The sequence below is a fragment of the Petaurus breviceps genome, unplaced genomic scaffold (assembly GCF_028583685.1).
Source record: "Petaurus breviceps papuanus isolate PSGF00001 unplaced genomic scaffold, PetGlider_PUasm1.0 187, whole genome shotgun sequence".
Classification (NCBI taxonomy): Eukaryota; Metazoa; Chordata; class Mammalia; order Diprotodontia; family Petauridae; genus Petaurus; species Petaurus breviceps.
Genome location: NW_027185799.1, coordinates 10844129 through 10871472, shown reverse-complemented (window position 1 = coordinate 10871472; position 27344 = coordinate 10844129). Strand labels below are relative to the sequence as shown.

The 27344-nt window shown below is 37.5% G+C and overlaps 1 protein-coding gene across 4 annotated transcripts in view; it reads left to right on the top strand.

The window, feature by feature from the left end:
* Nucleotides 1-27344, top strand: part of ADAMTSL1 (ADAMTS like 1) — a 1086428-nt gene that overhangs the window by 862494 nt on the left and 196590 nt on the right. For 3 of the 4 annotated variants that reach the window (XM_069090659.1, XM_069090661.1, XM_069090662.1), the window contains 4 exons: nt 4057-4195; nt 16378-16428; nt 21520-21724; nt 24213-24360. In XM_069090659.1, the coding sequence (XP_068946760.1) occupies nt 4057-4195; nt 16378-16428; nt 21520-21724; nt 24213-24360 (543 nt within the window). The remainder of the gene's footprint in view (nt 1-4056; nt 4196-16377; nt 16429-21519; nt 21725-24212; nt 24361-27344) is intronic. The other variant, XM_069090660.1, reaches the window with a different exon arrangement.

The following is a 27344-nucleotide window of genomic DNA, read 5'->3' as shown; positions in this document are numbered from 1 at the left end:
AATAAAGGTACATTTTTTGTTCACATTTACCTGTTTATTAAAATTGCTGTCAATGTTCATTAAAATAAGCCCTCCCCTGAAAATAAGCCCTCTGGTGTTTTTCTGTCCAAAAAAATTAATGACAGTGTCTTATTATCGGGGAAGCACAGTACTACGTCTTCCCTAGGGGAATGTAGGTGGCAGCCATCTACTTAAAAACGATTGTATTCTTTAAAAATATGACTTCCTTGATCTTCATCTCCTAATCCTTCTCTCTTTGCCCTTGATTCATAATTTCTGGTGTTATTTCAAACTGCTTTTCCACATTCTCCAGGATTTTACTCCAACAATCATCCTTTTTCTCATATATCTTAATTTCTTTTCTCTATTTTCTCTTTCCACATCCTGAAGTCTTTCCACTACTAAAACAGCTTTCACATTTTTCCCTTCTAGCTCATCTATCTACTGAAAAATAAAAAGTCTCATGTCTCCTTTTCCTCGCCATGCACTCACTCTATTCTCTTGACCCCTTGCAATAGAGTTTCTGCCCCCACTACACAACTAAAATTGTTCTTTCAAAGATCACCACTGGACTTCCTAATTGCCAGATCTTATAGTTGTTCCCCTCCCCCCCCCCCCCCCCCTTCTGACACTGTTGATCACTTCTTTGACAAAATGCTATCTCTTCTTTTAGCTGAAGATAGCTTGGGTCTATTCATATGTCACTAACCATTTCTTATCTCCTTGGCAATTTCCTTCACTCTTGCTTTCTCCGTACTGATGTCTCCAAGTCTGTACCTGAAAAGATTGTAACAGCGTAGAGCAGTGGTTGGCAGACTATGACCTAAGGGCTAAACCCTGCCTATTGCTTATTTAGTTCCTGCTTAGATTATTTTTGTTGTTTCTTGGTTGGCCCGAGTCTTTGTGACCCCATTTGGGGTTTTCTTGGCAAAGGCATTTGCCATTTCCCTCTCCAATTCATCTTACAGATGAAGAAATTGAGGCAGAGTCAAGTGACTTGCCCAGGGTCACACAATTAGTAAGTGTCTGAGGTCAGATTTGAACTCAGGAAGATGAATCTTCCTAACACCAAACCAGGCACTCTATCCACTTCAGACACATAGTGAGTGTTAAGGTTCAGGGGCACCCCAAAATGTTGAGGTATGTGGTATATGTGTGGTGGGGTCATCCCAAAAGAATTCACTCAGGTTGTCTCCAAATGGAGTAGAGGCATTTATTTCAGGTAACATAATACACAAGCAGGCTGCTCTGTCCCTTAAGGAAGACACAGCTTGCCCACCCTCAGCAGCTCCTTGAAGGAGACTGCCACTCAATCCTAAGCGATACTACAGCTCCTTAAGAGATAGTCCAGAGTCCTCCCCTGCCTCCCAGGGAGACAGCCCACTGCAGGGGTGTCTCCTTAAGGGAGATTCCCACTAGCCAGGTGAAACTAGGGATTCTTGTACTGGAACACCTGCTATGGGCGGGAAGATGGGGTAACCAGAGACTGACAGGCAAAGGGATGGGAGTAGTTCAAAGTTTTAAGGATATCTAGGCACATCATTATTCCATTGTACAGTCTGTTTGTCCGTCTCCCCCCAGGGACCCCAGTTATTTTGGTATTTCATTGGTCAGTCTACTTATATCTCATTACCTCCTAAAGTGGCTTTAAGTGGTACTTGAGATAATGGACTTCTCATTGACCTAATTTGAATCTCAGCTGTAGGCACTTAATGCTTGTTAACTGACCCATAGAATGAGACCAATATTAGATTATGCTTGAAGACTCACTGTCTTCATTTCAAGTCTGTCTCTACATAACAGAAAGCTAGAAGAGAAGTTGGAAGAATTTTGTGATGTAGCCAAGCTGGATATATAGCCAAATGATTCCTTTAGGCTGAAAATAGATTTATCATACTCCTTTATTTAACTTCATCTACATCAATATTTTGTCATTTTTATTTCTTGATACTCTAGAGGATATTTCCAGATATTTCTACTGTTAAGTTCCTTGAGAGTAGGAATGGTTCATGTATTGTTTTTTTCATCCCCATCACCTGGTACTTTGTATGTCTTAAGTGTTTAATAATTGCTTATTGATTGATTGACTAATTCTCCCTAAGAATGACATCAGAGGTCAAGACCAGGGCAAGAAGAAAGGCAAGAGTCTTTAGCGTACATTAATAGAACATAAGTTTATACTATGAAGAAAGGCCTAAGGATATTGTGAAGTGTGTTTGTTTATTATAGACTTTATTCTTCCTGGTGACCAAGTCACTAATGAGACAGATTAATTACTTTAGTACATTATTGAGGTAATGCATTGCTGAGGTTATAGGCTAAATGATTGGTTATGTTGAGGTTTAGAGGTACTGGAGACCCCAAAATATCGATACTCTGGGTCCTACCTAAATTAATTTGACCCAAGCCTTCTTTCAACCAAAGAAAAACAAAGTTTATTAAAGATCCACCATACTGGGTCTGAGTGTTTGTGACACTTGTATTGACAAACAGGTTGGATAGAATCTGAACTAGATTGAATCCGAGAACACCTTCATGGAGGCAAGATAGACCTTGTATACAGAAAGACTGTGGGAGGGATCTAGGGGTGGTCTAGTAGTCTGGAATGATGGAAGGAGGGGTTCAGGGGGGATCTTGAGGAGGAGTCCAAGGAGGATCTTGATGGGACTGGGGTGACTAGAGGTCTAGAGCCTAGAGAATGGGATTAAGGGTGGAAAGTAGCTGAAGGCTAAAGAGGTTACCCCCTAAGAGGGTTAGGGTGGCTCTGGAGACCCCAAAATACCAACATGCCAGGTCCTGCCAAATGAATTCGACTCAAGTCTTCTCTCAGTCAAATTAAAGTAAAGTTTATTAAAAGTTCGCTTGTATTAGACACAGAGTAAGTCTGTGCTAGGTCATTCTATAGCACTCTCATTATTCTATGGCAGGATGGGGTCTTATATACAGAAGGTTGTAGGAGGTCTAGAGGAGGAGTTTGGGGAAGGTCTAGGAGGAGTTAATGAGGTCAATGAGTGATTTAGGGTGGGAAGTAGCTGGAGGCTACAGACAATGGTGGGCTAGGCCAGTTCAAGGATAGAATGGTATTTTGATCCCTCAAGGGTGGGAAGTAGATGGAGGGCTAGGCTAGTAACTAGGCTAGATGTTAGTAGTTAGCAGTTAGTAACTAAACTAGAGGTCTGGGCCCAGCCACAATGTAAGGCTTATTGCCTCATTCAAATGCCTCATCAAATGATATGATTTAATCAGAGTCCAAGGGAGGTTCCCCGGAGCCTGTACCTCAAGGACTCAAGGAGAGCTCGAGGGTGCTCCCAGAGCCCACACCTCATCAAAGGCTACCTTGCATAGCACACTGTGCTGGATGCTGGAAGAAATATAAATTCCATTAACTTCAACAAGCATTTTTAAAATATCTACCATAGCACCTACTGGGGGCCATGAGGGCAAAGCAAAAAAAAAAAAAAAAAGCAGGTCTTGCCCTTAAGGAGTTTACAGTCTAGCCAAGAAGATACACTAACAAATAAATATAATGCAAATGTAAATATAATAAATACTCAAGAAAAATAAAGTATTTTGGGTTCAGACCTAGGAGAGATGGAGAGGAGGAAAAGCATGAAATGCCTAATCTTTTATCTGAGCTTCCAAGGATGGGTGGGATTTCAAAAGATGGGGATTCTAGAGTGCTGTGCAATGGAGTGTAGAGAGTGAGTCTGTGGGGATCCTTCGGGCACTGGTTCAATTCCATCTTGAAAAAAATCCCTCAGGAAACTCCATAAACATGAATTCCACAAAACTGTTGAATGAACCAAACATTTACTAATATAAAATTATGAAAGCAGTGTAATAAGTGGTGAAATGTGAGTTCCATGGAATTGTGTTGAATGAACTGGTCATTTATTAATGTAGAATTATTAAAGCAGCCTAATAAATGGTTGGTACAGGAGAGAACAAGCATGCTCTCAAAATACCTAATGTCCAAGTGACTCAAATACAAGAATAATGTGTCTTGCTGCATCTTCTGCGTTACTTGAGCTTGTCTGGACGGTTTGAATGTTGCAGGTTACCAGCTGACCTCTGCCGAATGCTATGATCTTCGGAGCAGCCGGGTTGTAGCAGACCAGTACTGCCACTATTACCCAGAAAATGTCAAACCCAAGCCAAAGCTTCAAGAATGTAACTTGGACCCCTGTCCTGCCAGGTCAGTCTACTCTGATAAGTGGTTTAAAATAAGTTGTAATCATTATCTTAAAAGAAAAAAGATAGCCCATAATTCAAAATGTTTTCATGTGCACTAAACCTGCACAGGGAAGGTCTATGCTGAATCTTGTAGCAGAAGTATATGAGGGTCATTCCCAGACTGTTGCTCAGTGCAATCTGATAATCCACAGGGAGAGGGATCTAAGTAGATTTTTGTTGACATTATATATTTTACTTTGGTTCCTTAGTCATCTGCCTTATATGACACTTGACAATGAATGACTCAAGAATATTCCTGGTACAGTATTCTCAGAAGCACCCAGACCTTAGATTTTTCTCATCTTGGTCAGCATGATGAGAAGAGACCTAGTTTCTGGTGCTTGGCCAAGCATACCCCTCACATATAAATATACTTCCCTGACAGATCTAACCAAGAGATAGACTCAAAACAAGTCTTAGAATAGCCAAAAGATCAGAGATTTCTAGTTAGAAAGGCCCTCAAAGGATGTCTAAGTCCAACCCCTCATTTTACAGATAAGGAAATTGAGCCTCACAGAAGCTAAGGATTTGCTACATTTGATCAGATTCAGGCTTAGACCAATGACTGCAAAATAACCAAGTTTTTAATTTAGTTGATTCAAGAAATGACATCTGTACATCATGGTTTCCCTTTTATAACCATAATTTTGCTACCTCCTTCCAACTTGTTTGGAAGATAAAGATAAAGAAATACTACTAGGGGTGACCAGTCATCACCCTAAGGGTAGAGAGAATATTTTCTAGAAAGTGGCATTTGCAATTGAAATTGAAACCCTTCCTATTGTTTCTTTGCCAGAATTTAGGCTAATCATTCTCAGCTTCTGAGAAGGAATACTAAAAAGCCTTCTCAATCCTACAATTGAGTCATGAACTCATATAGTAGGGTTGAATAAATGGCCTTCTCAAATCTCAAGGGTATGAGGAAGGGTCCTATGATATTTTTTTTAAGACATAACTACCAATCACTTAACATAAAAAAATGATACTTTGAAAAAAAAGTTCCAGGATTGATGTGAATACAAAATGGTTCTACCTTTAGAAACATTCTATCGGACCTTAATTCTTAGGTTTCCTCCCCCATTTTTAAATTTACATTTGAAATAGTAAATTCTATATATGATCTAATGCCCCAGTTTCTGTCATTAATCATGCCACTTAAGTAAAACATCATAATGAACTCAGAAGAAAATATTTTCATTAACTAAAATTCCAAAGAACCCATATTGGACAACCACAGGTTGTCAAAATGGTTGGAAGTTTATTTTCATATATTACATCAGAAAATTTAAAGAAAAGGGTCCACTTGAAGTAATGAATATGGTGTGAAAAATTGGATAGAGTGTGAAAATTATGTTCTAGCTGTTTTATGTGGGAAATCCTAACATTTAGAAATTTTATTATGCAAGGTATTTGAGTAAGAAGAATCTTTATCGTCCATATACAACCCCATTGCAAAAGTACTTCCCTTAAACGCACATCCGCATTCACAGCTGCAGCAAGAAGACTGATGATGAGGCGTACAGCAGCTGTTGGTTCAGATCGATAGGTCAGTCCAACAGAAGACAAGCATTGCACCGTGCGCGAGCTCTGAAGCCCTGAAACAGCTCAGACTCCCAAAGAGTTTGACATGCTGTTCTGGGAGATCCATTTCTCTCAACGAAGGAGAAATAGCAAAGGCCAAATGGTCACACAGGGATAGTTTCAACATTAAAGCATTTTATGATAATTACACTTTAAGAAAATAAATACAATCAGAAAAAATAACATTCATTTTTTTCTGGCCATCGAATCTTCTCTGCACTTCTCTGTTGGAGTAGAATTTTTGGCCTATTCCTTATTGCCCAAAAGCAAAGCAATTCTGCATTGAAGGAAGCTTACATGTGAAATTTATGCCCTTTCCATTTTCCATGTTATTTTTTAAAATCTGCCACCACACATGTATAAATGTTAGGACAGGTGGTGATGAAAAAAAAGTAGGGGAGGGAAAACAACTTAGAGACAGATGTCAGGAAGCAGGGTTTTTTTTTTTTAATTCAAGAAATAATTAGGCAAAGCTGTGAAAATTAAGAGCCGTACTAGAGGGAGAAAATAATTGGAAAGGGAGCTGTACTGTTCTGAGATCAAGCATTGCCTTCAGGTTCCTATGAGATTCATCAAACTCTATTCTTTATTAAAGGCTAAGATCTGGGGCAGATTCTATCCAGTGAGTAGCAGTCCATACTCCTTCCTATCACATGTTATGACAGGCTCAAACCCTTCCTAGGTGCTTTCTAGCTAATAAAGTAATCAGGGGAAAGGAGCATGAAAAGGCATGTCTAGGTGTCCAGTCAAAAGATTCAAATAAGTAAAATGTTGAGATTGTCAGTTCTAATAAAAATCATTTATTTCTGAATTTTTAAAGTTGCTGTGTATCGCTTGAGAGATCACCAAGATAGCAAAGGAAGAGAGGTACCTTTGTTAAAAAGCATACTCAAGGTTTTTAGTTCAAACCCCAGCTCAGCAACTTACTGCCTTTGTGATCAAGGCCTCAGTTTTCTTATCAATAAAAGGAAAAAGTTGGTCCCTTTTCAGCCCAAAATTCTACAACTGAGGGCAGCTAGCTGGCACAGTGAATAGAGCACTGGCCCTGGAATCAGGAGGACCTGAGTTCAAATCTGGCCTCAGACACAACACACACACACACACACACACACACACACACACACACACACACACAAAGCAGCCATGTGACCTTGGGCAAGTCACTTAACCCCAATTGCCCTACCCTCCCCCCCCAAAAAAAAGAAGAAAAAAATAAAAATTTAAATTTAAAAAATTCTACAATTGTAAATATTGCAAATTCTTTACTTTTAGGGACTTTAGCACCATGAACAGATGAATAACTTCTTTCTAGCCTCCATGCTCAAGGTCTAACTGAGGCATAAAGAAGGTAGCATGGTATAATGGAAAGAATCCTGTACTTGGAGACAGTTCTAATCTTGTTCTGTTGGTTTTACTGTCTGTATGATCTTTTTTTCTTTTTTTTTCCTTCTAGGTTCACTTTATTCTTATTCTTTTTTTTTTTTTAAGCAATTGGGGTTAAGTAACTTGCTCAAGGTTACACGACCAGGTGTTTATAGGTGGGTGCTAAGTGTCTGAGCCCAGATTCGATCCCCAGGTCATCCTGACACTGGGGCCGGTGCTCTTACTCCCTGTGCTACCTGATTGCCCCTCTTATTCTTTTTTTTTTTGTATGATCTTCTTCAAGTAACCTCTTGCAGCCTCAGTTTCCTTTTTTATAAAATGAGGAAGTCAAACCTGATAACCACTAAAATTGATCCCGGCTTTAGATACTATGAACCTATGTTATCCCCTGGGACACTTGTTAGTGACATTGTCAGTCTTTTCACCATATACCCTCTTTCCTTTGTTTCTCTCCCCCATTCCTTCAATTTTTTTCTCTTAATATGTTTTTGACATGTCTACTTTTTTTTTCCTTTCTCCCCTGCTTATGTCCATCAGTGACATCCATGATTATAATGTAAGCCTACCATTGGCTGTTTTGACTACAGAAGTTGCTGACATCCTAGTCAGATCCAAAGTGGTCTTTTTTTTTTTCTGAGCTGAATTTTTGCTTAGGAATTTTTGCTCTGTAACAGCAGCACCATACCAAAGCATGCACCCGTCCTATATGCTGTTTGTCAGACTGCACAGTCTGCCATCTAAACCGTGATCAGGAAATGCCATTATCCCCTGACAAAGTGATTAGCACTGAGATGAAAGTTTTAGTACCAAGCTCCTGTGCAGCTTCTCAGTGATCAGATGTTTGTCCAGGTCAAGAATCAAACCTTTTTTCTGATGATTCCTAATCATAACTAGAACTTCTCCCATCCATATGCTTTGCCAAAATCACAGCCATGCTTTTAGTTTAGATAACTGATGAGCTACTATTTGAAGAGGAGCTTAAATTCCATCTGAGATGCTGCATAGGAAACAATGGGACAAGATTGGTCCACTAGGAATTATGAACATCACCTTCTGCACTGACCTTAGTCTCAAATACTTTTTTAGGAAAACCGTACTAGACAGAAATTTTCCAAGGTTTTTGAGACAGGCTGTGAGACTAACAGAGCAGTCACCCTTTTCCCCTTCTTTGGCATGGGATCCTCATTCTGAATCCAAGTCAAGGAAGGGGGGATTAAATTAGTAATTGTTGGACAAGTGAAAAAAGCTCTCACTCATCACACTATCATCTTCACCATCACTAGCAAACAAATCTGTTTCTAGCAGCAAAACTGTATCCAGATTTTCCCTTTCCTCTAGGAATTTAAAGAGAAGCAGTCATAAACTAATGCCCAAACTTGCATGCCTTGGATGGCTGTACGTTGTGTTTCCAAACAGTCTCCCTGACCTCTTTGTGTTGACACATCTCATGTAGTTTTTCTCTAAGTTACGTTACTTATTCCTACCAAGGCACACAATAGAGATACAGGTAACAAAATGGACTCCAAGAGTGATATTTTTTAAAAACCTTTTTCTTATAATGAGAAGTAGTATGTCATATAATGCTGGAACATCACTGGACCAGGAGTCAGATTCTGATCCCAGATCTGCCATTAATTGTGTGCCTTGGACAAGTCGTTTCCTTTCTCTGGGCTTCCATTTCCACATCTATAAAATGGGAGGATTGGATTAGAAGATCTCTGCTCTTTAGGCTTAGGCAGTTGCTTTTTTTAAGCAATCGGGGTTAAGTAACTTGCTCAAGGTTACACGGCCAGTTATTTCTGGGTGTGTTGCTGAGTGTCTGAGCCCGGGATTCGATCTCCAGGTCATCCTGACACTGGAGCCGGTGCTCTTACTCGCTGTGCTACCCGGCCACCCCAAGGCAGTTTGTTTTTGCAGTTATCTGTATTAGTTCTTTGGACATCAAAAGACAAAGAGACCTTGAAAACTCTATTCTAATAAGTCACATTTGTGAGGCTTTGCAAATTAAACAATTCAGTTGACTAGATCATAAGGATCCCAGTATCTCAAGTCTATAACCAATAGATACTTCCACTCCAGGCTTCATTTGCTAGGTTATAGAATCTATCAGTATTTATGTAGCAATAGTAAAAATAATAATGATAATAATAATAATTTGTGTAATGAACTTCTCTAACTCTCATCATGCCCAAAGGAGGCCAGTGACTTGATACAATGAGTAGATCATACCCAAGATGAACAGAAGCCAAAGAATATTTTCTTACTTCTTTTTGGTTCAATCCCAATTGACACTGAATTCAGAAATCATCTCCTCCCTTCCCCTGAGTTCATCTTTGCCAGTTTGTTGTTAAAGAGACTACATTTGATCAAGAATGGGGAGGAAGCAACCATATATGTGGTTCTCATAGGATTCTTTTTAACTACACTGGAATTCTGACACATCTCATTTATTTGTACAAGGTACATATAAACACAAATTGTTACTAACCTATTGTCAAGAAACCAAGATCAATCAGAGCCTCTCAAAGCTATAAGGTAGCACAGTGAATTAAAATGTGGAACTTGGAGCCAAGAAGATCTGAACTTGAATCCTTCTTCAGCATCTTCCTTTTTGGGTTTTTTTTTTTGCTTTTTTGGAGGGGTGGGGAGGCAGGACAATTGGGGTTAAATGACTTGCCCAAGATCATATGACTAGTAAGTGTTAAGTGTCTGAGGTCACATTTGGACTCAGCTCCTCCTGACTCCAGGGCTAGTGGTCTATTCACTCCACCACCTACCGGCCCTTTAAGAATCTTCTTTACTCAATGTGTTACCCATGGCAAGTTACTTTAACCCCTGTCTGACTCAGTTTCCTCATCCACAAAATGGATATAATAATGGCACCTACAACACAGGGTTGTGGTCATCGAATGAGCTAACATATATGAAGTACCATATTAAATATGGGCTATTATATTATTTTTATCATCTAAGCCCTTCATTTTATAGGTTAAAGAACTGGAACTCAGATCTATGAAGTGATTTGCACAAAGTCAAGCAGTTAATTATGGGCAAAACTAGGAAGAAAGATCAGGTCTCCCATAACACTGCCCTTTTCTACTATACCATTTCATTATAATCACCCAGAGGGCATTGGAGTGGGCTGTTCTATAATCAAAACAATACTCGTTATAACATTTACTCAATTTGTCTATCATTTCATGCTTCTAAACACATTTTCACATATTTTGGTCTCCTCCAATCTTTACAGCCTTTTCAGGTCGATTGAGAAGGTATAATTGCTGCCATTTTACAAATGAAGAAATTGAGGGACAAAGAGATGAAATCTGTTGCCTGAGGTTAAATAGCTTCCTGATGACATTCTTGACTAAAGTAGAGGTCTCCCTCATCTGTTACTCTTTTAACTCTAACATAAAACCATGCCAAAAAAATCAACAACCTCCATTTGATAAACATTTTTGAAATAATGACTTTGTGCCAGACACAGTTCTAAGTGCTGAGAATACAAAAATAGTCCTTAACCTCAAGGAGATTACATTCTAGTAAGTAAAATGGCATGATACAGAGAAATGCAGGGTAATTTGAGGAAGAAAACATTAACAACTAGAAGGATCGGGGCCGGGGGACTTCATAGAGGAGGTAGCCCCTATTCTGAGCCTCAAAAAAATAATAAAGCTTCTGAGTGACAAAGATGAAGACTGAGTTTAGGCACAAGAGAAGTCAGTTGTAAGCACTGATTAATGCTCATCATCAATTCAAATAGTTCAGTATCATGCCATTTTGCCACAAAATTTAATTCTTGGTTTGCTCCATTGGATGCATGAAGATTCAACCTCAGCAGTTCTTACACAAACTCTTATATTTTTATTCAGCCAAAGCAGTGACCAAGCCATTAAAATCGACACAGAGAGAAACAAAGCCATCTGGAAAATAAGAGAATTTTTAGTTCATGCTGTTAATCCCACTTGCCCAAGAGAATTGTGGCTACAGAGTTTATTATGACCAAGAATTTTTAACCCAAGAAATACAGGAGTATGTTATTTCACAGGTCAAATACTCAAGCAATAGATAATGGAACTAGAAGGGACCCCAGAAGCCATCTAATCGTAACCCTCCTCTATTTTGTAGATGACAAAACTATTGCCTAAGGTCACATGTCTTCTGACTAAAAATCCATCCTTCCTTCTATTATACCACACAGCCTCCCAAAGATGATAATAAAATTGGTCACTAGAACAGATATTTTCAAGGTTTGTCTAATTGCCCATAGAAACATATTTTTCTTGATCTGGTTACAAAGTACAATATTACAATACAATATAATGTACAATAGTACAATAAACGTTACCTAATGATCATTCTTCATATTAAAAAAAGTGTCAACTAAATCTACACCATATAATGTTGCCCCAAAAACTTTGTTTTGTGATCGCCTTATTAAAACCTCATATCCAAACTTTAGCCATAATGTTCTGGAATGTTGCTGTAGCAGTATACAGCCAATTGTCTATTTGTGACTTTGTTCTTAGGATATTAATTGTACTCTGAAGCTTTTGTCTAGTTAGCAAATGTGCAGGGGGAGTGTCTTCCTATACCTGACTGTGATTAATTTGCAGAGTACTTCTCTCTTTTTTTTTTTTAAGCAATTGGGGTTAAGTAACTTGCTCAAGGTTACAAGGCCAGTTATTTCTGGGTGTGGTGCTAAGTATCCTAGCCCAGATTCGATCCCAGGTCATCCCGACTCTGGGGCCAGTGCTCTTACTCACTGTGCTACCTGGCCGCCCCAGAGTACTTCTCCTTTGCTAGTTTATAACTTGCTTCCCCAGATAGATCCCAGCACAGTATTATGGTGCTTGAGCTTCTGCAACATTTAGTCCCATTCTCCAATGTTGCTGATTGAATAGGGATGAGGTATGAGACGTATTGATTATCAGTTTTGGTTAGTTTATTTACCTACCCTCCTTAATACCATTCAGTGGGAGTTGAGTTGCCCAGGACACTGCTTGAATTGTGGAGTTGTAAAACTACCGAGCAATAGCAGAAAAGGAAAAAAAAAAAAGAGTTGAGCTATTCCTTTTCAAAGAGGAGCCTGTACAGGCAAGCAAGAGGAGGAGTATGGGGAAAGGAAGCAACCAGCCTTTCAGCTGCCTTAGTCTCCCACCTTCCTCTACTCCAACCCATTTCCTTGAAAAAAAATACGACACAACTCCAAAACCACCATCTTCACCCTGCAACAAACACTACAGAGGCAAAGAACCAAGAACTTGAAAAAGGAAAGGAGGCCGAGTTGGGAAGAACAATTGGTAATTTGTTTGAGGGTCTTCTTTCCCTCCTTCCTCAACAATCCTTCTTAACTCATTAATTTCGGTCAGCAGTTGTTTGCTTTGTATCCCACCACTGCAGTCTGGTAGCATGACCTCTAGACATCCCACAACAACAACTTCAGCCACCCATGGCTTTTGTTAAGCCAGAATTCCTATACACGTTCAATAGAAATGTAGATGTCCAACCAGAATGAGCCGTGTCCAAAATGGTTTCCCAAAGCCAGAGTATTGCTCTGCTGGTACTCAGTCAGTGTTCTGAGCACCAGAGACCCTCCAGGAATGCTGGACCTACTAGAGTCCTCTGAGGAATTTCTCAATGTGCTCATTGATTCTCAGTTCCCATTCCTCCCTCTTAATGCTTGACTTTAGAGAAGATGAAGCAGGATACCATTGTACTACTTTTTTGAAGAGTTAAATATCCACCCCACTTCCCAGAACAGTCCCTTATGCTGCCTTTCTCAACTCCTTTCTCTTCATATGGATGACAATGATTGAGACAGAGGAAGGAATTACATTTTTTTCCCTACCTGTCACTATTCCTTTATCTTTCTCCCATTCCATACACTGTTATCTATCTTCTCACTTCTCTATCTTTTCATACCACTCCCTACCATACAATATATTGTTCCAAAGATAGACCATGCTTTCTTTTTTCTGTTTTCTTCTTTTGTTTGTTTTAGTCAAATATGGCATGTGTAAAAACATGACTATCTCCCATAAACAGTGTTATTTTTCAGTGGATACACACATATACATTTATACATATATGTACATGATCATGTGTATTTTCTCCCTCTATAAATGTATAAACATACATGTGTGTATATGTACATACACACATGTATATGTATATACATATATATTACTTTCAAAGAGATCCTACTTTAGGGGTACAACCTATAATAGTATCAGTTCTCTCTCTGTCTCTCTCTCTCTCTGTCTCTCTCTCTCTCTCTCTGTCTCTGTCTCTCTCTCTCTCTCTCTCTCTCTCTCTCTCTCTCTCTCTCTCTCTCACACACACACACACACACAAATGTAGTTTAAACAGAGTAAGAGAAAAAAATTCCTAATAGTCCAGGATGATATCTTTATCATCCTTCTTAAGAATATACTCTTGGCTTAGGGTAAAGAAACAAACCCTTAATGATAAACAACAATAAATTAAGTTTAGAGTAAATTGTGATCTACTATAATAACTGTGACCTGAAATAAAAGGGGCATAACATTAATCCCAAAGGAGATCAGAGTCCATGCTAACATGTATGCATAAACAGTATTAGACAGAGTGCTATTGTTTGGACATCTTCTGTTTTCACAGGTGGCATATAATCATCTTAAGAGTCTTCAGCATGACCCATGCCATGAAAAGACAAACAGTACTACAGTTTTGCTAGTTCCAAATTTAAAGCTACTATTTTAAATAAAAACAGAAATTCCAAATCCATCCAAAGCAAAGCCAAGCATCTTGAGTTCTGAACACTCTCTTCTAATTCCTTCCTACCCCTCCAGACTACTTCCATCAATGTTGTTTCATTAGAAAACTTAATCAATACATAATCTGTTACTAGAGGTATATAAAAAGTTTAGTCTAATATCGAAATCTGTTAAGCAAATACCATAAATATTTTGCAAGCAAAAATGCCTCAGTGTACATGTGGGACCTTAAAACTACATGTCAATAAAAATTAAAATCCCAGATAAAATTTGAGGATAATCCAAAAGCCAATTTGTGTTTATTTTAAACTTCTAGTAAGTTGACAGCTGGGATGTTAAATCTAATGGGAAATTTTTTTTTTATGGAAGCAAACAGAAGTTCTTTTAAAACTGAGGAGCAAAAAGGAAGTTGCTTTTATCACTTATCTGAAAGAACTCAGCAGCTGTAGCCCCTAAGTGAGGATGGAGTGGTTTCTAAATTGAAAAGGAAGGAAGGAAAGAAATAAGCAAGGTCTTTTGCCTAATTTTTAGTTATAGAAAGAAAATATAGTTATAACATGTAATCCCTTCCCACCCTTCCAGAATTCAGAAGATTCTTATGCACAATAGTTTTAATAAGCTTTGGGGAACCAATTCTGATGAAATCAGATTTGACCACAATAGCTTTGCCTTAAGATAAGGACAGAACCAGAGACTTAGTCCCCTCCCTGGTGTATTCCCTCCATAAACCATTTACTCATTTTCATACTTCATCACAGTCTTTCTTTAATCAAATTGATGAAATTTCTCTTCTGAAATTTCTTCTTCTGAAATACTTCTTCAGGAATTACTTGGGCCCTTTACTCCTTTCCATCTTACCCATTCCATTGTCCAGTCAATATTGCATTTTATCTTAATCCATAAAAGCCAGCTTAAATCACCCTCCTTCTCTGGGTTAGCCACCTAACCAGGATCTACTGGATGGTGACTGGCAATAAGACCAGAGTGCACAGCTGGAGAATAGAACATTTTGCTCTTGCATGTTATCAAGGGTCTCCTTGTAAATTTTTTAATTCAAAATTAGTGGGTCTAGAGCCCAAGCATCCATTCCTATAATGCATAAGTGGCATTTGTCTGTGGAGGGAAAAGAGGTAACGTGCGTTATTCTCACTTGGCTTCTGCATCTCCCTTCCTCATCAACAATGAGTAACAAATCCAAGTCTAGTAATTGATCTCCCACAAGGGATCATCCTTAGAAAATTAGAAGGCTTCATTGAACTTGTGTTAAAGTAATGATGAATATAATCTTGGAAGCAGGATCTTTAAAAGTGTTCTCCTGATGTCCTTTATGAAAATATCAGAATCTTGAATTGCAAGTCAGAGTGGCCTGATATCTTTTCTCCACTGACTTACAGGTTTTACTTCTTGTTCCTCTGTCAACTTCAAAGCCTTAGTGTGACATCAAAAGCAGCTATATACACTCCAATCTCTCTATCTTCATGTAGTAGGGAACTTGCCTTTGATGATTCATGTCTAGTACCTTCCAATGATCATTTACTATAAATTGTCAGGGACCAGTATTTATACTCCCCTACCAAGAAAGAGAAAAAAAAATATATATAGGGGTGGCTAGATAGCGCAAGTGAGTAAAGTGCCTGCCCCGGAGTCAGGAGGACCCGAGTTCGGTTCTGGCCTCAGACACTTAACACCCACACACACACACAAAAAAAAAAAAACTAGCCATTTAACCTTGGGCAAGTTACTTAACCCCAATTGCCCTCCAAAAGGCAAAAAAAAATACATATATATGTATGTGTGTGTATATATATATATATATATATATATATATACACATATATATATATTATCAAGTGTTCATTACACAGGAGATAGGTATTGGACCTATGTATTCATCAGTTTAGGGAATTTTTAGATGAGGAAATTCTATCAGTGCAGGTTGACTCCTTTTCTACAATTTAAAATCTTAGAATTTCATAGAGTTATTAAAGGTTATAACTGTGTGATTTCTTGACGAACACCTTGAAAAGACACTGATGATGTTGATGGTGATGACCCAATATAATGTAAAATTTATTTGGATTTAAGAAAGTATTAGAGTTTATTGTGACATATTTAACAAGGAGGGGGATGTTTGGGTATTATAACCCTTTCCCATAGAATTTTCTTCTTGAATCAGAAAACTAGTCTCATGAAACAGTGTTCTTCCAAATAATACCTCGCCCATTCTTAAACATGTACTAGCCATAAGGATATGAAACCCTTCTAAATATTGTTTTCAAAGTCTTAAACTGAATTTGTAGAACATGTTATCAATGTTGTTTTGCAATTATGTAAAAAAAAATGTTGTATAATGTAATCATTTAGTGTTTATTTTATTGTGTGTACCTTCTACTCAGAGGGTTGGCATTATTGTTCCTAACAGTGACGGCTACAAGCAGATCATGCCCTATGACCTCTACCATCCCCTTCCTCGGTATGTAAATCAACAATCCTGATACTAGAATTAGTTATCTGGTGTTTTAACTTTTTTTGGCATAGAAACTCTATTTTTCTGTAAAAATAAGATGGTAAATGCCATATTTCCCACTCCCTTCTGAGATCTTTCATTGAATAATACTGGCATGCCCAGACTCTAACCTTATCATTTTAAAAAACCATGTAAAGATAGGTTAGCATTACATTGAAGCTGACATAGTAATTCAGTGATTAGATACACTGTGTGGGTTTATATTCTATTCAATTTTTCTGGACTCTTCTTTGTCTTCTTCTCTGCTATCCCTGCAATAGTACCCCAGTCATTAAAATACTCTTCCAAAATGTCAAACAGACACTACCACAAGTATCATTGTAGACCCATGAATGTGGAATTCCAGATGTTGCATTAGTATGCATGTGAATTTTTTAAATCATTTTCATTTTAGAAGAAATTAGCAATTAGGAAAGAAAACCAAACTCCACAGTTTCTTTCATATCCTTATTCAGAACAGCCATTTCGGCTTTTTAAAATAGCATAAAATCCCATGTAAATGCTACTTCACATTTTATAAGTATAATATTTTTACAAGCTGGAAAAATAATGAAAAAGTACAGTAGAAGTATTCTAAAATGATTGTCCTCTTTATAAATCCATTCATAATAAAGTGGGGCAAGAGAAGAGCCAAATAATCATCCATTGAATAAATGTGCTGTCATACCATAAGCAGGCAGAAGTCTTACAATTTGTGAGACGTTGGAATTTGTACTTTTGTCATTTGACTTGAAGTAAACCCAGAGAAATTAGCTTTATGCTTAATTCCTTTGGTCTCCTTTCCTTTTGTGTGGCTAAATATGGGATACCCTGCCTAGTATAGTTGTATTCTACAGCCAGTAAAATTTAAAATCCTTGAGGGAAGGGACTGTTTTTTCACTCTGCTTTCCTATTCCCAGTGCCTAATGCAGTATCTTGAACATAGAAAATACCTTATAAATGCTTATTTGATTGGCTTGGCAATTAACATAGCCATTGTATAATCTATACTATGTATGACAAAAAAGGTTGGACCAAATCCAAACCGTGAACACACAGTCAGAACAAATCATGCTAATTTGCTGAAACTCAAATGAAATGGAACCCTGATGTTGTCCTTCATAAAACCAACCAATGTTATGGGCTTATTTTTGCTTTTGTTTTGTTGTTGTTGCTGTTGTTGGGAGGCAGGGATGAAATCCAGTGAAATACTTTGAAACAAGACCAAACTTGCATATTCACTAGAACTAGCAAATATAAACTAAGGTAGAATGACAAAATATTCTCTGAACTCCATTAGTATTTTATTTGGTCTAAGTTCTTATCACTAATACTAACACACCAGGTTCACATGGCTATAGCTCTTTAAATTATGGATTAAATACAATAACAATAATGTGTAAATCTAAATTTAAAATAGAGCCTGAATTATGTGTCAGACTTTGGGAAATACTTTTGTATTATCTCAGCTCTGCTGCTTATGTGATCTTTGACATAAATCATTTAGCTTTTCTGGGTCTTAATTTCCTCACTTATAAGGACAGGTAATCTCTAAGACTGGTCCTTTTCGAAGACAAAAGACATACAACAAGATTCTATATACTTCTAAATCTAAAATTCTGTGCTTTTGTTATAATGGCTAGCCCAGTATTATTAGAAATGTATGTACTCTCTGGGTTAAGTTTTTTTCTAGAATAATCAGTGCCCATTTTATATAATTTAATATGTTAAGAATTAGAGGATTCCCCTAAATGTAAATATATTCTAAAATTAGGTAATTTGTTTTGTTTGCAACATGAAGAAATTTGTTCTATCACTTTTATGGGCACATAAACAGTTTTGTCTCTAACATAAGAGAGAAGTATTGGCAGATTAATATTTATCATATTTATGTAACAGTTACCAAGCTAGTTGTCAATTTGGACATTGGACATGACAGTTGTTTATTTTAGATATATATGTTTTAATTTCACAAGAAAAAGCTAAAGTAATGAAAATTTTAACATGGTAATATATTTGGCCAAGGGGAAAGGCCTTAAACAAATGAATAACTTATGAATCAGAAGGATGTACAGTAGTAAAATTCATTCACTTTCTTATTGCCCTTCCCTTCTTCTGAACATTAGTCTCACTTCAGTTATTGGCTGTCACATACATAGAGATGTACACACACACAAATATACATGCATGCACATATATAAAGTCTAAGAACATACCACAATGCTTCATAGGAATTTGCAATTAATTATGTAAAATGTTTCCTCATCCCAGTTGACAATTTTGAGTTCTTGTATAAACTATTATTTATGACTCTAAGATAGTGATAGAGACTAGACCAGCATCACTTCCTCTGAAATTGATAATTTTCTGCCTAGAATCCTTTGAGGTTACATGATTTGCCCAGGATCACACAGCTAGTATATATCAAAGACACAACTTGATTTCAGATCTTCCTGGCTTCAAGGCCAGTCCTCTAATCACTATACCCTACTTCCTTTAAGAAATAAAATTCAAATATATAGCACATTATAAATTCCTAGGCCAGTTATCTTTTAGGATGGTGTTTTATGAAATACTTGTTAATTCTCAAATTCTGCCCTTTTTTTTCTGTTAATGTTTTAAGCAGCCCTGGGTGAATATTCAGCAACCTCTGTTTTATACTTGTTAGGCTGTCCTTTATGAAAGGCAGCTACCCACATATTACTGCAGAATTCACCATAAGTCTAGTACTCTTAATAGAAAGTTCACATATATCCATTTTACAGACATTGAACAAGTTTCTCTTGTTGTAATCGTGCTATACATTACTGGGAGAATCTATATAAAACCAACTTCAGAAGTTTCTTTCTGCCACCTGACTTGTAATGGGCCAGAACCAACTGTTCTTTCCTGCATTCAGCAAACATTTACTAAACACTACTGTGTTCAGAACACTGTGCTCTGAGCTTCAGAAAGGAGTACAGTATCTTTCTGACTTTTTAGAAGTACATTTGAGGAGAATTAGGCTCTTATTTTGACAATTACTTCCCTATGTAGCCTCTTAATGGTTCCCCCAAATTGGAATATATCAGGTATAACTTTACTAAAACGTAAAACTATTCAAAGATATTTGGGACCTCTAATATATTCAATACTGATTCCTATGTCTTTGTAGCATTGAATCCAGTATGAGTATAGATGTGCTATCTGTATTCAACCAACTTCTCTAGACTATATATCTGAGACCAGTTTTGTTTTAGGGTTTTTTTTTGTTAACCAACAGAGAAATGCCTTCCATAGTGATATCATTCCAAGGAAGAATGATATCTGAATTGGTTTCCCCTGATATAGAGCAATTCTCCACAGAGAAACTTTGCTCCTCTGGAAGGGACCAGCAAGCAATTCTCCTAGGAGCTAAACTGCAGCCCTGCTCTCCTCATTATGATACTTTCTTATGTACCTCCTGGGGCAGTGTGCATAGGAAAATATTGTATTTGGCAGCATGTCCCAGCTGCTGGCAGTAGGGATAGTGATTGTTGCCTGAAGTTGAGCAGTACAGAGAAAGTGGAGGAGGGCCTGTCCTCTCTGTAACTGGGGAAATATACATTTTTCCCTTTGTGCAAAGAGAGAATCAAACTTGTTATCTTGAATATGACATACTATCTATAAACAAGATTCTATGAAACATTGGAATAAATGCTTCCAAGCTGTATTTCTATTTGTATAGTATCCTTGACTTTTATAAGTCAAGTACATTAACTTCTTGACATTTCATTTTCTCCTCTAGCCAAATGTCATTCCCTCATAAACATAATAGAAACTACAGTTCTTTGCCAGCCTCCCAACCACCAGAGTACTACACACAAACAAATAAGTATGTAATCATTTGACTTTGTGGTTCCTTCCCTCAGCAATTCTGAAGCTAGTTTGAAAGAAGGAGAAAAGAATTATTCTTGGAAACTTTAAGCAAAGTATCCCCTCTCCTTCACAGAATTCTCCAGGGCAGAAGTAAATCAAATTCCCTTACAATTAATATTAGACAATGTTGCTTTCTATCTCATTTAGCCTAAGGTTCAGATCCCTATCCCCCAAAACCATACAAGTCAACTTGTCCAACCTTGTCCAACCAGATTCAAACCTAATCCCAATGTCATCCATGCACTTATCAAAACAAAAGTCATGAATCAGTTAACACCTATCAGTAACTAAGAAATTAACATACAATGACTGTGTTCCTAGATTTGCTCTTTATATGGAGATACATTTGCATAGTTAATAGTTTCTTTAGTCATTAGGGCTATTAGAATATCAGGATAGTAGTAAGCATGACAAAGAGCTAAATTGCATGCCTATGACTCTTCTTTTATTCCCAAGATTAGTTACATGGATAGGATAAGGGGATATTCTGTTTTGCCCTTTTGATCTTCTGAGAACCCACTAATGAAGAAAAACAACCATAAGTAAGCAAAGCACTAAGTCAGAATAAATATGTCAACCCAGGTACAGGCTACCATATTGGTTCAAATTTAGACCATGGCCCTAAAATAAGATCTCTTTGAAAAGAAATAAATCCTAAAAAATATAATTGGTTATAAACCAAACTCAGGTTTTGTAAAAATAAGATTGGTGTGCCTATTTTGGGCTTAGTTCAGCACTGGTTTGCAAATTTTTAATGAATATTAACTTGAGTCACTGGCTTTAGCCAGGATACCAATTCCTCCCCCTTCAGTGGCATACTTTGTATACTTTTATGCTTATGAACTGGGAAGCAATGAGGATCCAGAAGCCTGCCTCTTGCCTTGTTTCATACCAGCCTGTAAAGATGCTATGAAAGAGTCAGAGATCTCTTTTTCCCTTTTCAAGTTAGTTCTTCTGTGTGCAGAATGGGGTGGGTACAAAAACCTTTGCTGGTTGAATTTACTCATCAGATTTCATGCAACAGATAGATTTTTGGCTCTTCTGGTCCAGATCTCTTGGAACTAACCAAAGGAAAATTTGGTTGGGGGAGGGGGGGAAGTTCTAAAAAAGATCAATGGAAATCTGTATCCCCTTAACAACTATTGCTTTCTTCTTGTATAGGTGGGAAGGTACACCATGGACAGCCTGCTCCTCCTCCTGTGGAGGGGGTATCCAGAGCCGGACAGTTTCTTGTGTAGAAGAAGACATCCAGGGGCACGTCAGTTCAGTGGAAGAATGGAAATGCATGTACACTCCTAAGATGCCTATTGTTCAGCCCTGCAACATTTTTGACTGCCCTAAGTGGCTGGCACAAGAGTGGTCTCCGGTAACTGTGCCTTCTTTCTTTGTGTGGTTAGGAGAGTAAGTCCATTCTTCAGTCTTTTCATCAGCACCCTGCCTGGCAAACCTACTTTGTCCATCACTGTCCTCTTTGCTTGGGTTCACCTAGTGTTCTATAAGCCTACTGCCATGGCAGGGGATGGGGATTGGGGGGAACTGGAGAAGAGCAGGGAGAATGAAGATCACCATTCTTCAGCTTGGTGTGTTTGTAGATTGAGAATAAAGTTGAATCATTTTCCTACTTTGTTTTCCTACTCCTGCTCCAAAACCACCTCATGTGATCAAGAAACCATTCAATATGACTCCAAGTAATGCCAGTGGCCATCAAACTAGCTGTCAGAAAAACATAAGATCTGGGAACTCACCAGGACTTTGGAGGTTATCAAGCCTGATCCCTTCATTTTGCAAATAAGGAAATGGACCAGAAAGAATTAAGTGACTTAATCAAGGTCATACAGCTAGTCAGGATTAGAACCTAAGCCTTACTAATAGCTAACCCAGTATTCTTTCCATGACATCATGCTGAGCTAAATGACACACAGTTTATATGCCATATAAGTTCAATGGCTAACATTTAGATTTTAGGTCTACAAAAATAGATGATCATTGAATCTAGAGATTAAGTTGATCAGACATGACACATTGCTGTCTCTTCTTATCATAGAGCCATGTAATATAGATTTGTGATCATAGAACAGAGACTTTGTTTGTTGCTTTCTCATTCACTTTGGGTCTGCTCCCATTCACAACAGTCCAGCTTCAGAGGTAGAGTGCCTATTCTGACTCCGGGGCTCTGACTGAAAGATTTCTTCATCGGCTCTTTTCTTTGGCATTGTCACTAAAACTGATTGTGTTGTAACATAAATCAATCATGGGGAAAGGCAGAAGAAACTAACCTAACAACCAGTATTTTCTGTGATTTAGACACCAATCAGCAAACATTTATTAAGTATTTCAATATGTACTAGGCACTGTGCTAAGCACTGAGATTGCAAAGAAAGAAAATAATCCCTGCCCACAAAAGGCTCACATTCTAATGGGGGAGACAGTATGCGCATAAATAGATAATTTACCAAACACACATGAGATAATCTTACAGGGGAAAGCATTAGTAGCTGGAGAAGCTAGGAAAGGTCTCCTACTGGAGATGGTGCTTGATCAGAGCCTTGAAGGAAGGCAGTGGAAATAAGGAGGGAGAGTATAGCTATATATTCCAAGTATAGCTGCAAGTCACAAAAATAACTGAAAAGGAATACAATTAAAAACTGGGCAGATACTCTACAATTTTTGTTGTAATTTAATGATACCAAATATGATACTTTGTATTTAAGAAGATACTTACTGAATGTTAACTAAGAGAATATAGGGTTTTTTGGGTTTTTGTTTTTTTTTTTTAGGGAAAACCAGCTATATATAGAAAAGCTTGAGTCAGGGTCATATCAGGTTGGTCAAATTTAACTGAAGTATTAACATGCATCCAAGAGAAATCCAAAAGGAAATAACTAGTTTGTTCACTGGTGATCTGAGACTAGCCCAGTAGAAACAGCACTGATTCTGGAGTTGGAGGAAATAGGTTTAAATCATGACTTCATTGCTTACCATAAATGTGGCATTAGGCAAGTCACTTAACCTTGAAAAATGCAAGGGTTGAACTAGATGGCCTTGGAGGTCTAGATCTATGACCCCATGACAACAATAAAACAGGAAGGCAATCAGGTCAGTATCAAGAATGTTCCTTTCAGGCAGCTAGGTGGTGCAGTGAGTAAAACACCGGCCCCGGAGTCAGGAGGACCCAAGTTTGGTTTCAGCCTCAGACACTTAACACCCACACAAAAGAAAAACTAGCCGTGTAAACTTGGGCAAGTTACTTAACCCCAATTACCCTCCAAAAGGCAAAAAAAAAAAATATTCCTGTCTGGCAGATAAGAAGTAAACAGAATTTCAGGGTAGATAATTCAAATTTCTAAATTGCTCGTCCAACATTTCCCTCTTCGAAATTGGATTTTATTAGTACTTGCTTTTATCTTTACCAGATTAGTTTCTAGGCTTGTAGTGGTGGAGACTTAGAGACTGGGAGTGATTAGATTGTCAGCCCTTTCTCTAAAAAAGTGGACAACAGTTTTATGACTGGTATCATACAGTACAATTCTACTCAACAGATATTTCTTAAGCACCCACTATGTTTGAGAACCCATGCTAGGCACTACAAGGGGTAAGGAGATGGACAAGATGTAAACCTGCCCTGATGGGTTTACAAAACAGTAAAAGAGATAAGATGCAAGAAAAATGATAATCTTGGGAGGAGGGAAGGGATAAAAATAACACACTGTATTTACCATATTTAGTGGGAAAACATTCTACTCTATTTAAATAAGGCTTTGCTCTCTCTCCCTCTCTCCTTCTACCTCTACCTCTTCCTCCCTTCCTCCACTTCTTTCTCCTCTCTCTTCTTCCTTCCCTATCTCTCTTTCTAGTGTACTGTGACATGTGGACAGGGGCTCAGATACCGTGTAGTCCTCTGTATTGATCATCGAGGAATGCATACAGGTGGTTGCAGCCCTAAAACAAAGCCCCACATAAAAGAAGAATGCATTATACCCACTCCCTGCTATAAACCCAAAGGTAAGATGACAGATGGCCCTTTATGAAGCTGTTAATTGCTTCCTTGTTCTAGACCTGCTTTGATCTCCTTGTAATTTTTAAAGTATCTTATTTTAAAGTGTCCTCGTCCCCTAGTAACTGTGCTTTGTGATTTAAAGCTGCACTGAGTAGACTGATATATATATATATAATATATTATATATGTGCATGTATCACAAATAAGTGTGGAATCCATTAAATTGACCTTTATTAATTAAACTATAAATAGAGACAGAGATATAGCCTAACCAATCATAAAGCTTTTTGAATGCCATTGTTGAAAAGTATCATGGGATTTATCTACTTGTGATCCATTTACAAATAGATGAAAAGTTATGGAAAAATTTAATACATTTAACAACACTTTCTTGATGTTAACAACAAAGACAAAGGAGTAGCCAGGTGGTGCGGTGAGTAAGAGTGCTGGCTCCAGTGTGGGGAGACCTGGGATCGGTTCCGGCCTCAGATACTTGGCACCCACAAAAAAATAACTGGCCATGTAACCTTGAGCAAGTTACTTAACCCCGATTGCTTAAAAAAAAAGTCAAAGAGAAAAATTGCACCCAGTTTCTGGAGCAGAGGACAGTTTTAATAAGCTTAAATATGGCTCACTGTCAAAATATAAATCTGTCCATTTTAATGTGCAATTTTTTAAAATATCAAATATGTCATCATATATTAAGATTATTTTGAATATCTAATAAAATCAAAATGTCAAGATCTTAGTCAAGATAACTAAATAAAGCATTTTTGCTAGAAATTGTAAATACTTTGTTTTAAGTTTATAAAAATCTCACTGGTATCTCAATTTAAAAAAAATAAATTCTAAACTTAATAAAAACACAAAGTCAAACATTTCCATACATAAAGCAGAATTTAAAGGGGGGGGTGGTTAAAGGAAAAATTATCTCAATTAGTTTTTTATCATGTTTTAAAATGAGTGTACTATTCATTGTTACTAGAACAAAAGGACAGATTTCAGCTGTGAGGGTGAAAGGCAGAAGCTACTGCCAGTAGACCAGAGCAGGGCACCATCCCTCTCTTTCATGCTGAAGTTAAACACAGAATATAAGATCTGGAAGGAACAGGCCTCTTCCTCCCCCCCCCCCTCCTCACCCCTAGTTAATTTTGATAGGTAAGTATATTGTAATGCTTTTGCAGAATGTTTTGTCCTGAAAGGATTTTATGTTGATGAGTCTGTCACAAAGTTGGTGACATTACTTTTGGAGTCTTTCCCTTGCAAGGGAATTTTGCAATCAGAGGTCGTAGGACCCTTCCATATACACTGATTCATTTTCCGAGAACATGATAACTAGATTATATCGATACACTCTGTACATGACATTACATTTATTTTTACTTATACATGCATATTTTAAAAATTCATTTACACAAGATAAAAGGGCTACTTATTGAAAACTCTTCTTAAAAAAAACCTGACTCACATGCCATCTAATTTTGAAAACTGCTTTTAAAATTTATTTATCTCTACATTGTCAGTCAATTAAATTTTTATTCCTTACCACAAACTATGATGTCTTGGACAAAAGTGAATGTTATTACAAGTTCTAAACTAATAATTAAAAAAAAGAAATCATTGAAGAGATTATAACAACAATTATAACAAATGGTTACTCACAGAAAGGAAAAAGCTGTTACTCATATTTGAAGTGAAGCTTCATTGGCTATGGCTAGTAGTTTTTTGTTTGTTTAAAGGAAAGAGAAGCTCAGCCTTCTATCTAAAATAGAATTCTTCTTTAGTTTTTATTTTTCTTGCTGGGAATGTATAGAATATCAATAAAACTTTTCTATGTGGAGATATACCATACTGCTAGCTTTCAAATCACGGCATTCCCCTATGGATTGAGCAGCTCAATATTTTTCATTGGCTTTACTTTTAAGATAACTAAACAGTGCTAGTGATGATATCCCTAATTTAAAATAGCAATATATTTATTAGTTTTCTCTTTCACAAACCACTTCAGAGAACAAAAATCAGTTTGTGGTTAACAATCTGAGAAAGAAATCCAGTTTTTCACAGTTAATTAGAAAGATCTGGCTTCCTAAACATCATTAGAATGCTATATAATTCTACAGTGTGTGCGTGTGTATGAATATGGGCATATTTCTTTCATCTTTGTAATTACATGTTATAAAATGGTGATGGAGCTTCTCTGGCTTGTGTTATAAGAGCATATTCACTCATAAATGGCACCAATAAATACATCAGAGTAGGAATCTTGGCAGTCAGGTTTGTGAAGGCTAGGAAGCACATTCTAAATTGCTAGGCTAATGTGGGGGCAATAGTGGAACAAAGCAAATTATAGCTTATTTTCTAACCTCCAGCTTGTTTTGCAAATGGTACCTATATGAATAAGATACTTTCATGGAGATATAATACCATCATTGTGGTAATTCCTCCATCAGGTACAGATCACAACCCATCCATACCTTATCCTATGATCCATTGATCCTTCTACAGATTCACCTTAGAAAGTATGCCCAGGGACTCTAAAGTCTTCCTCTAGCTCTTTTAACATTTTGTGAGTACCACTGGAGCACTTGAAATGTCTATCTGTTATCTCATGCTACGTGGTTCCTTTGTTCATATATTACCTTAATTTCATTCAACTTCTTGCAGATGTCATTGCTAAGAATTATAGCATATAGCCAGATATTCCAAGCAATATATTGTGAGTTCCAATTACCAGATTTTTTCCATCTTAAGAAACAGTGCAGGGGTGGTTAGGTGGTGCAATGAATAGAGCACCAGCCCTGAAGTCAGGAGGACTTGAGTTCAAATGCAGCCTCAGACACTTAACACTTACTAGCTGTGTGACCTTGGGCAAGTCACTTAACCTCAATTGCCCTGCCCTTCCCCCACCAAAAAAAAAGCAAGAAAGGAAGGAAGGAAGGAAAGAAGGAAGGAAGGAAGGAAGGAAGGAAGGAAGGAAGGAAGGAAGGAA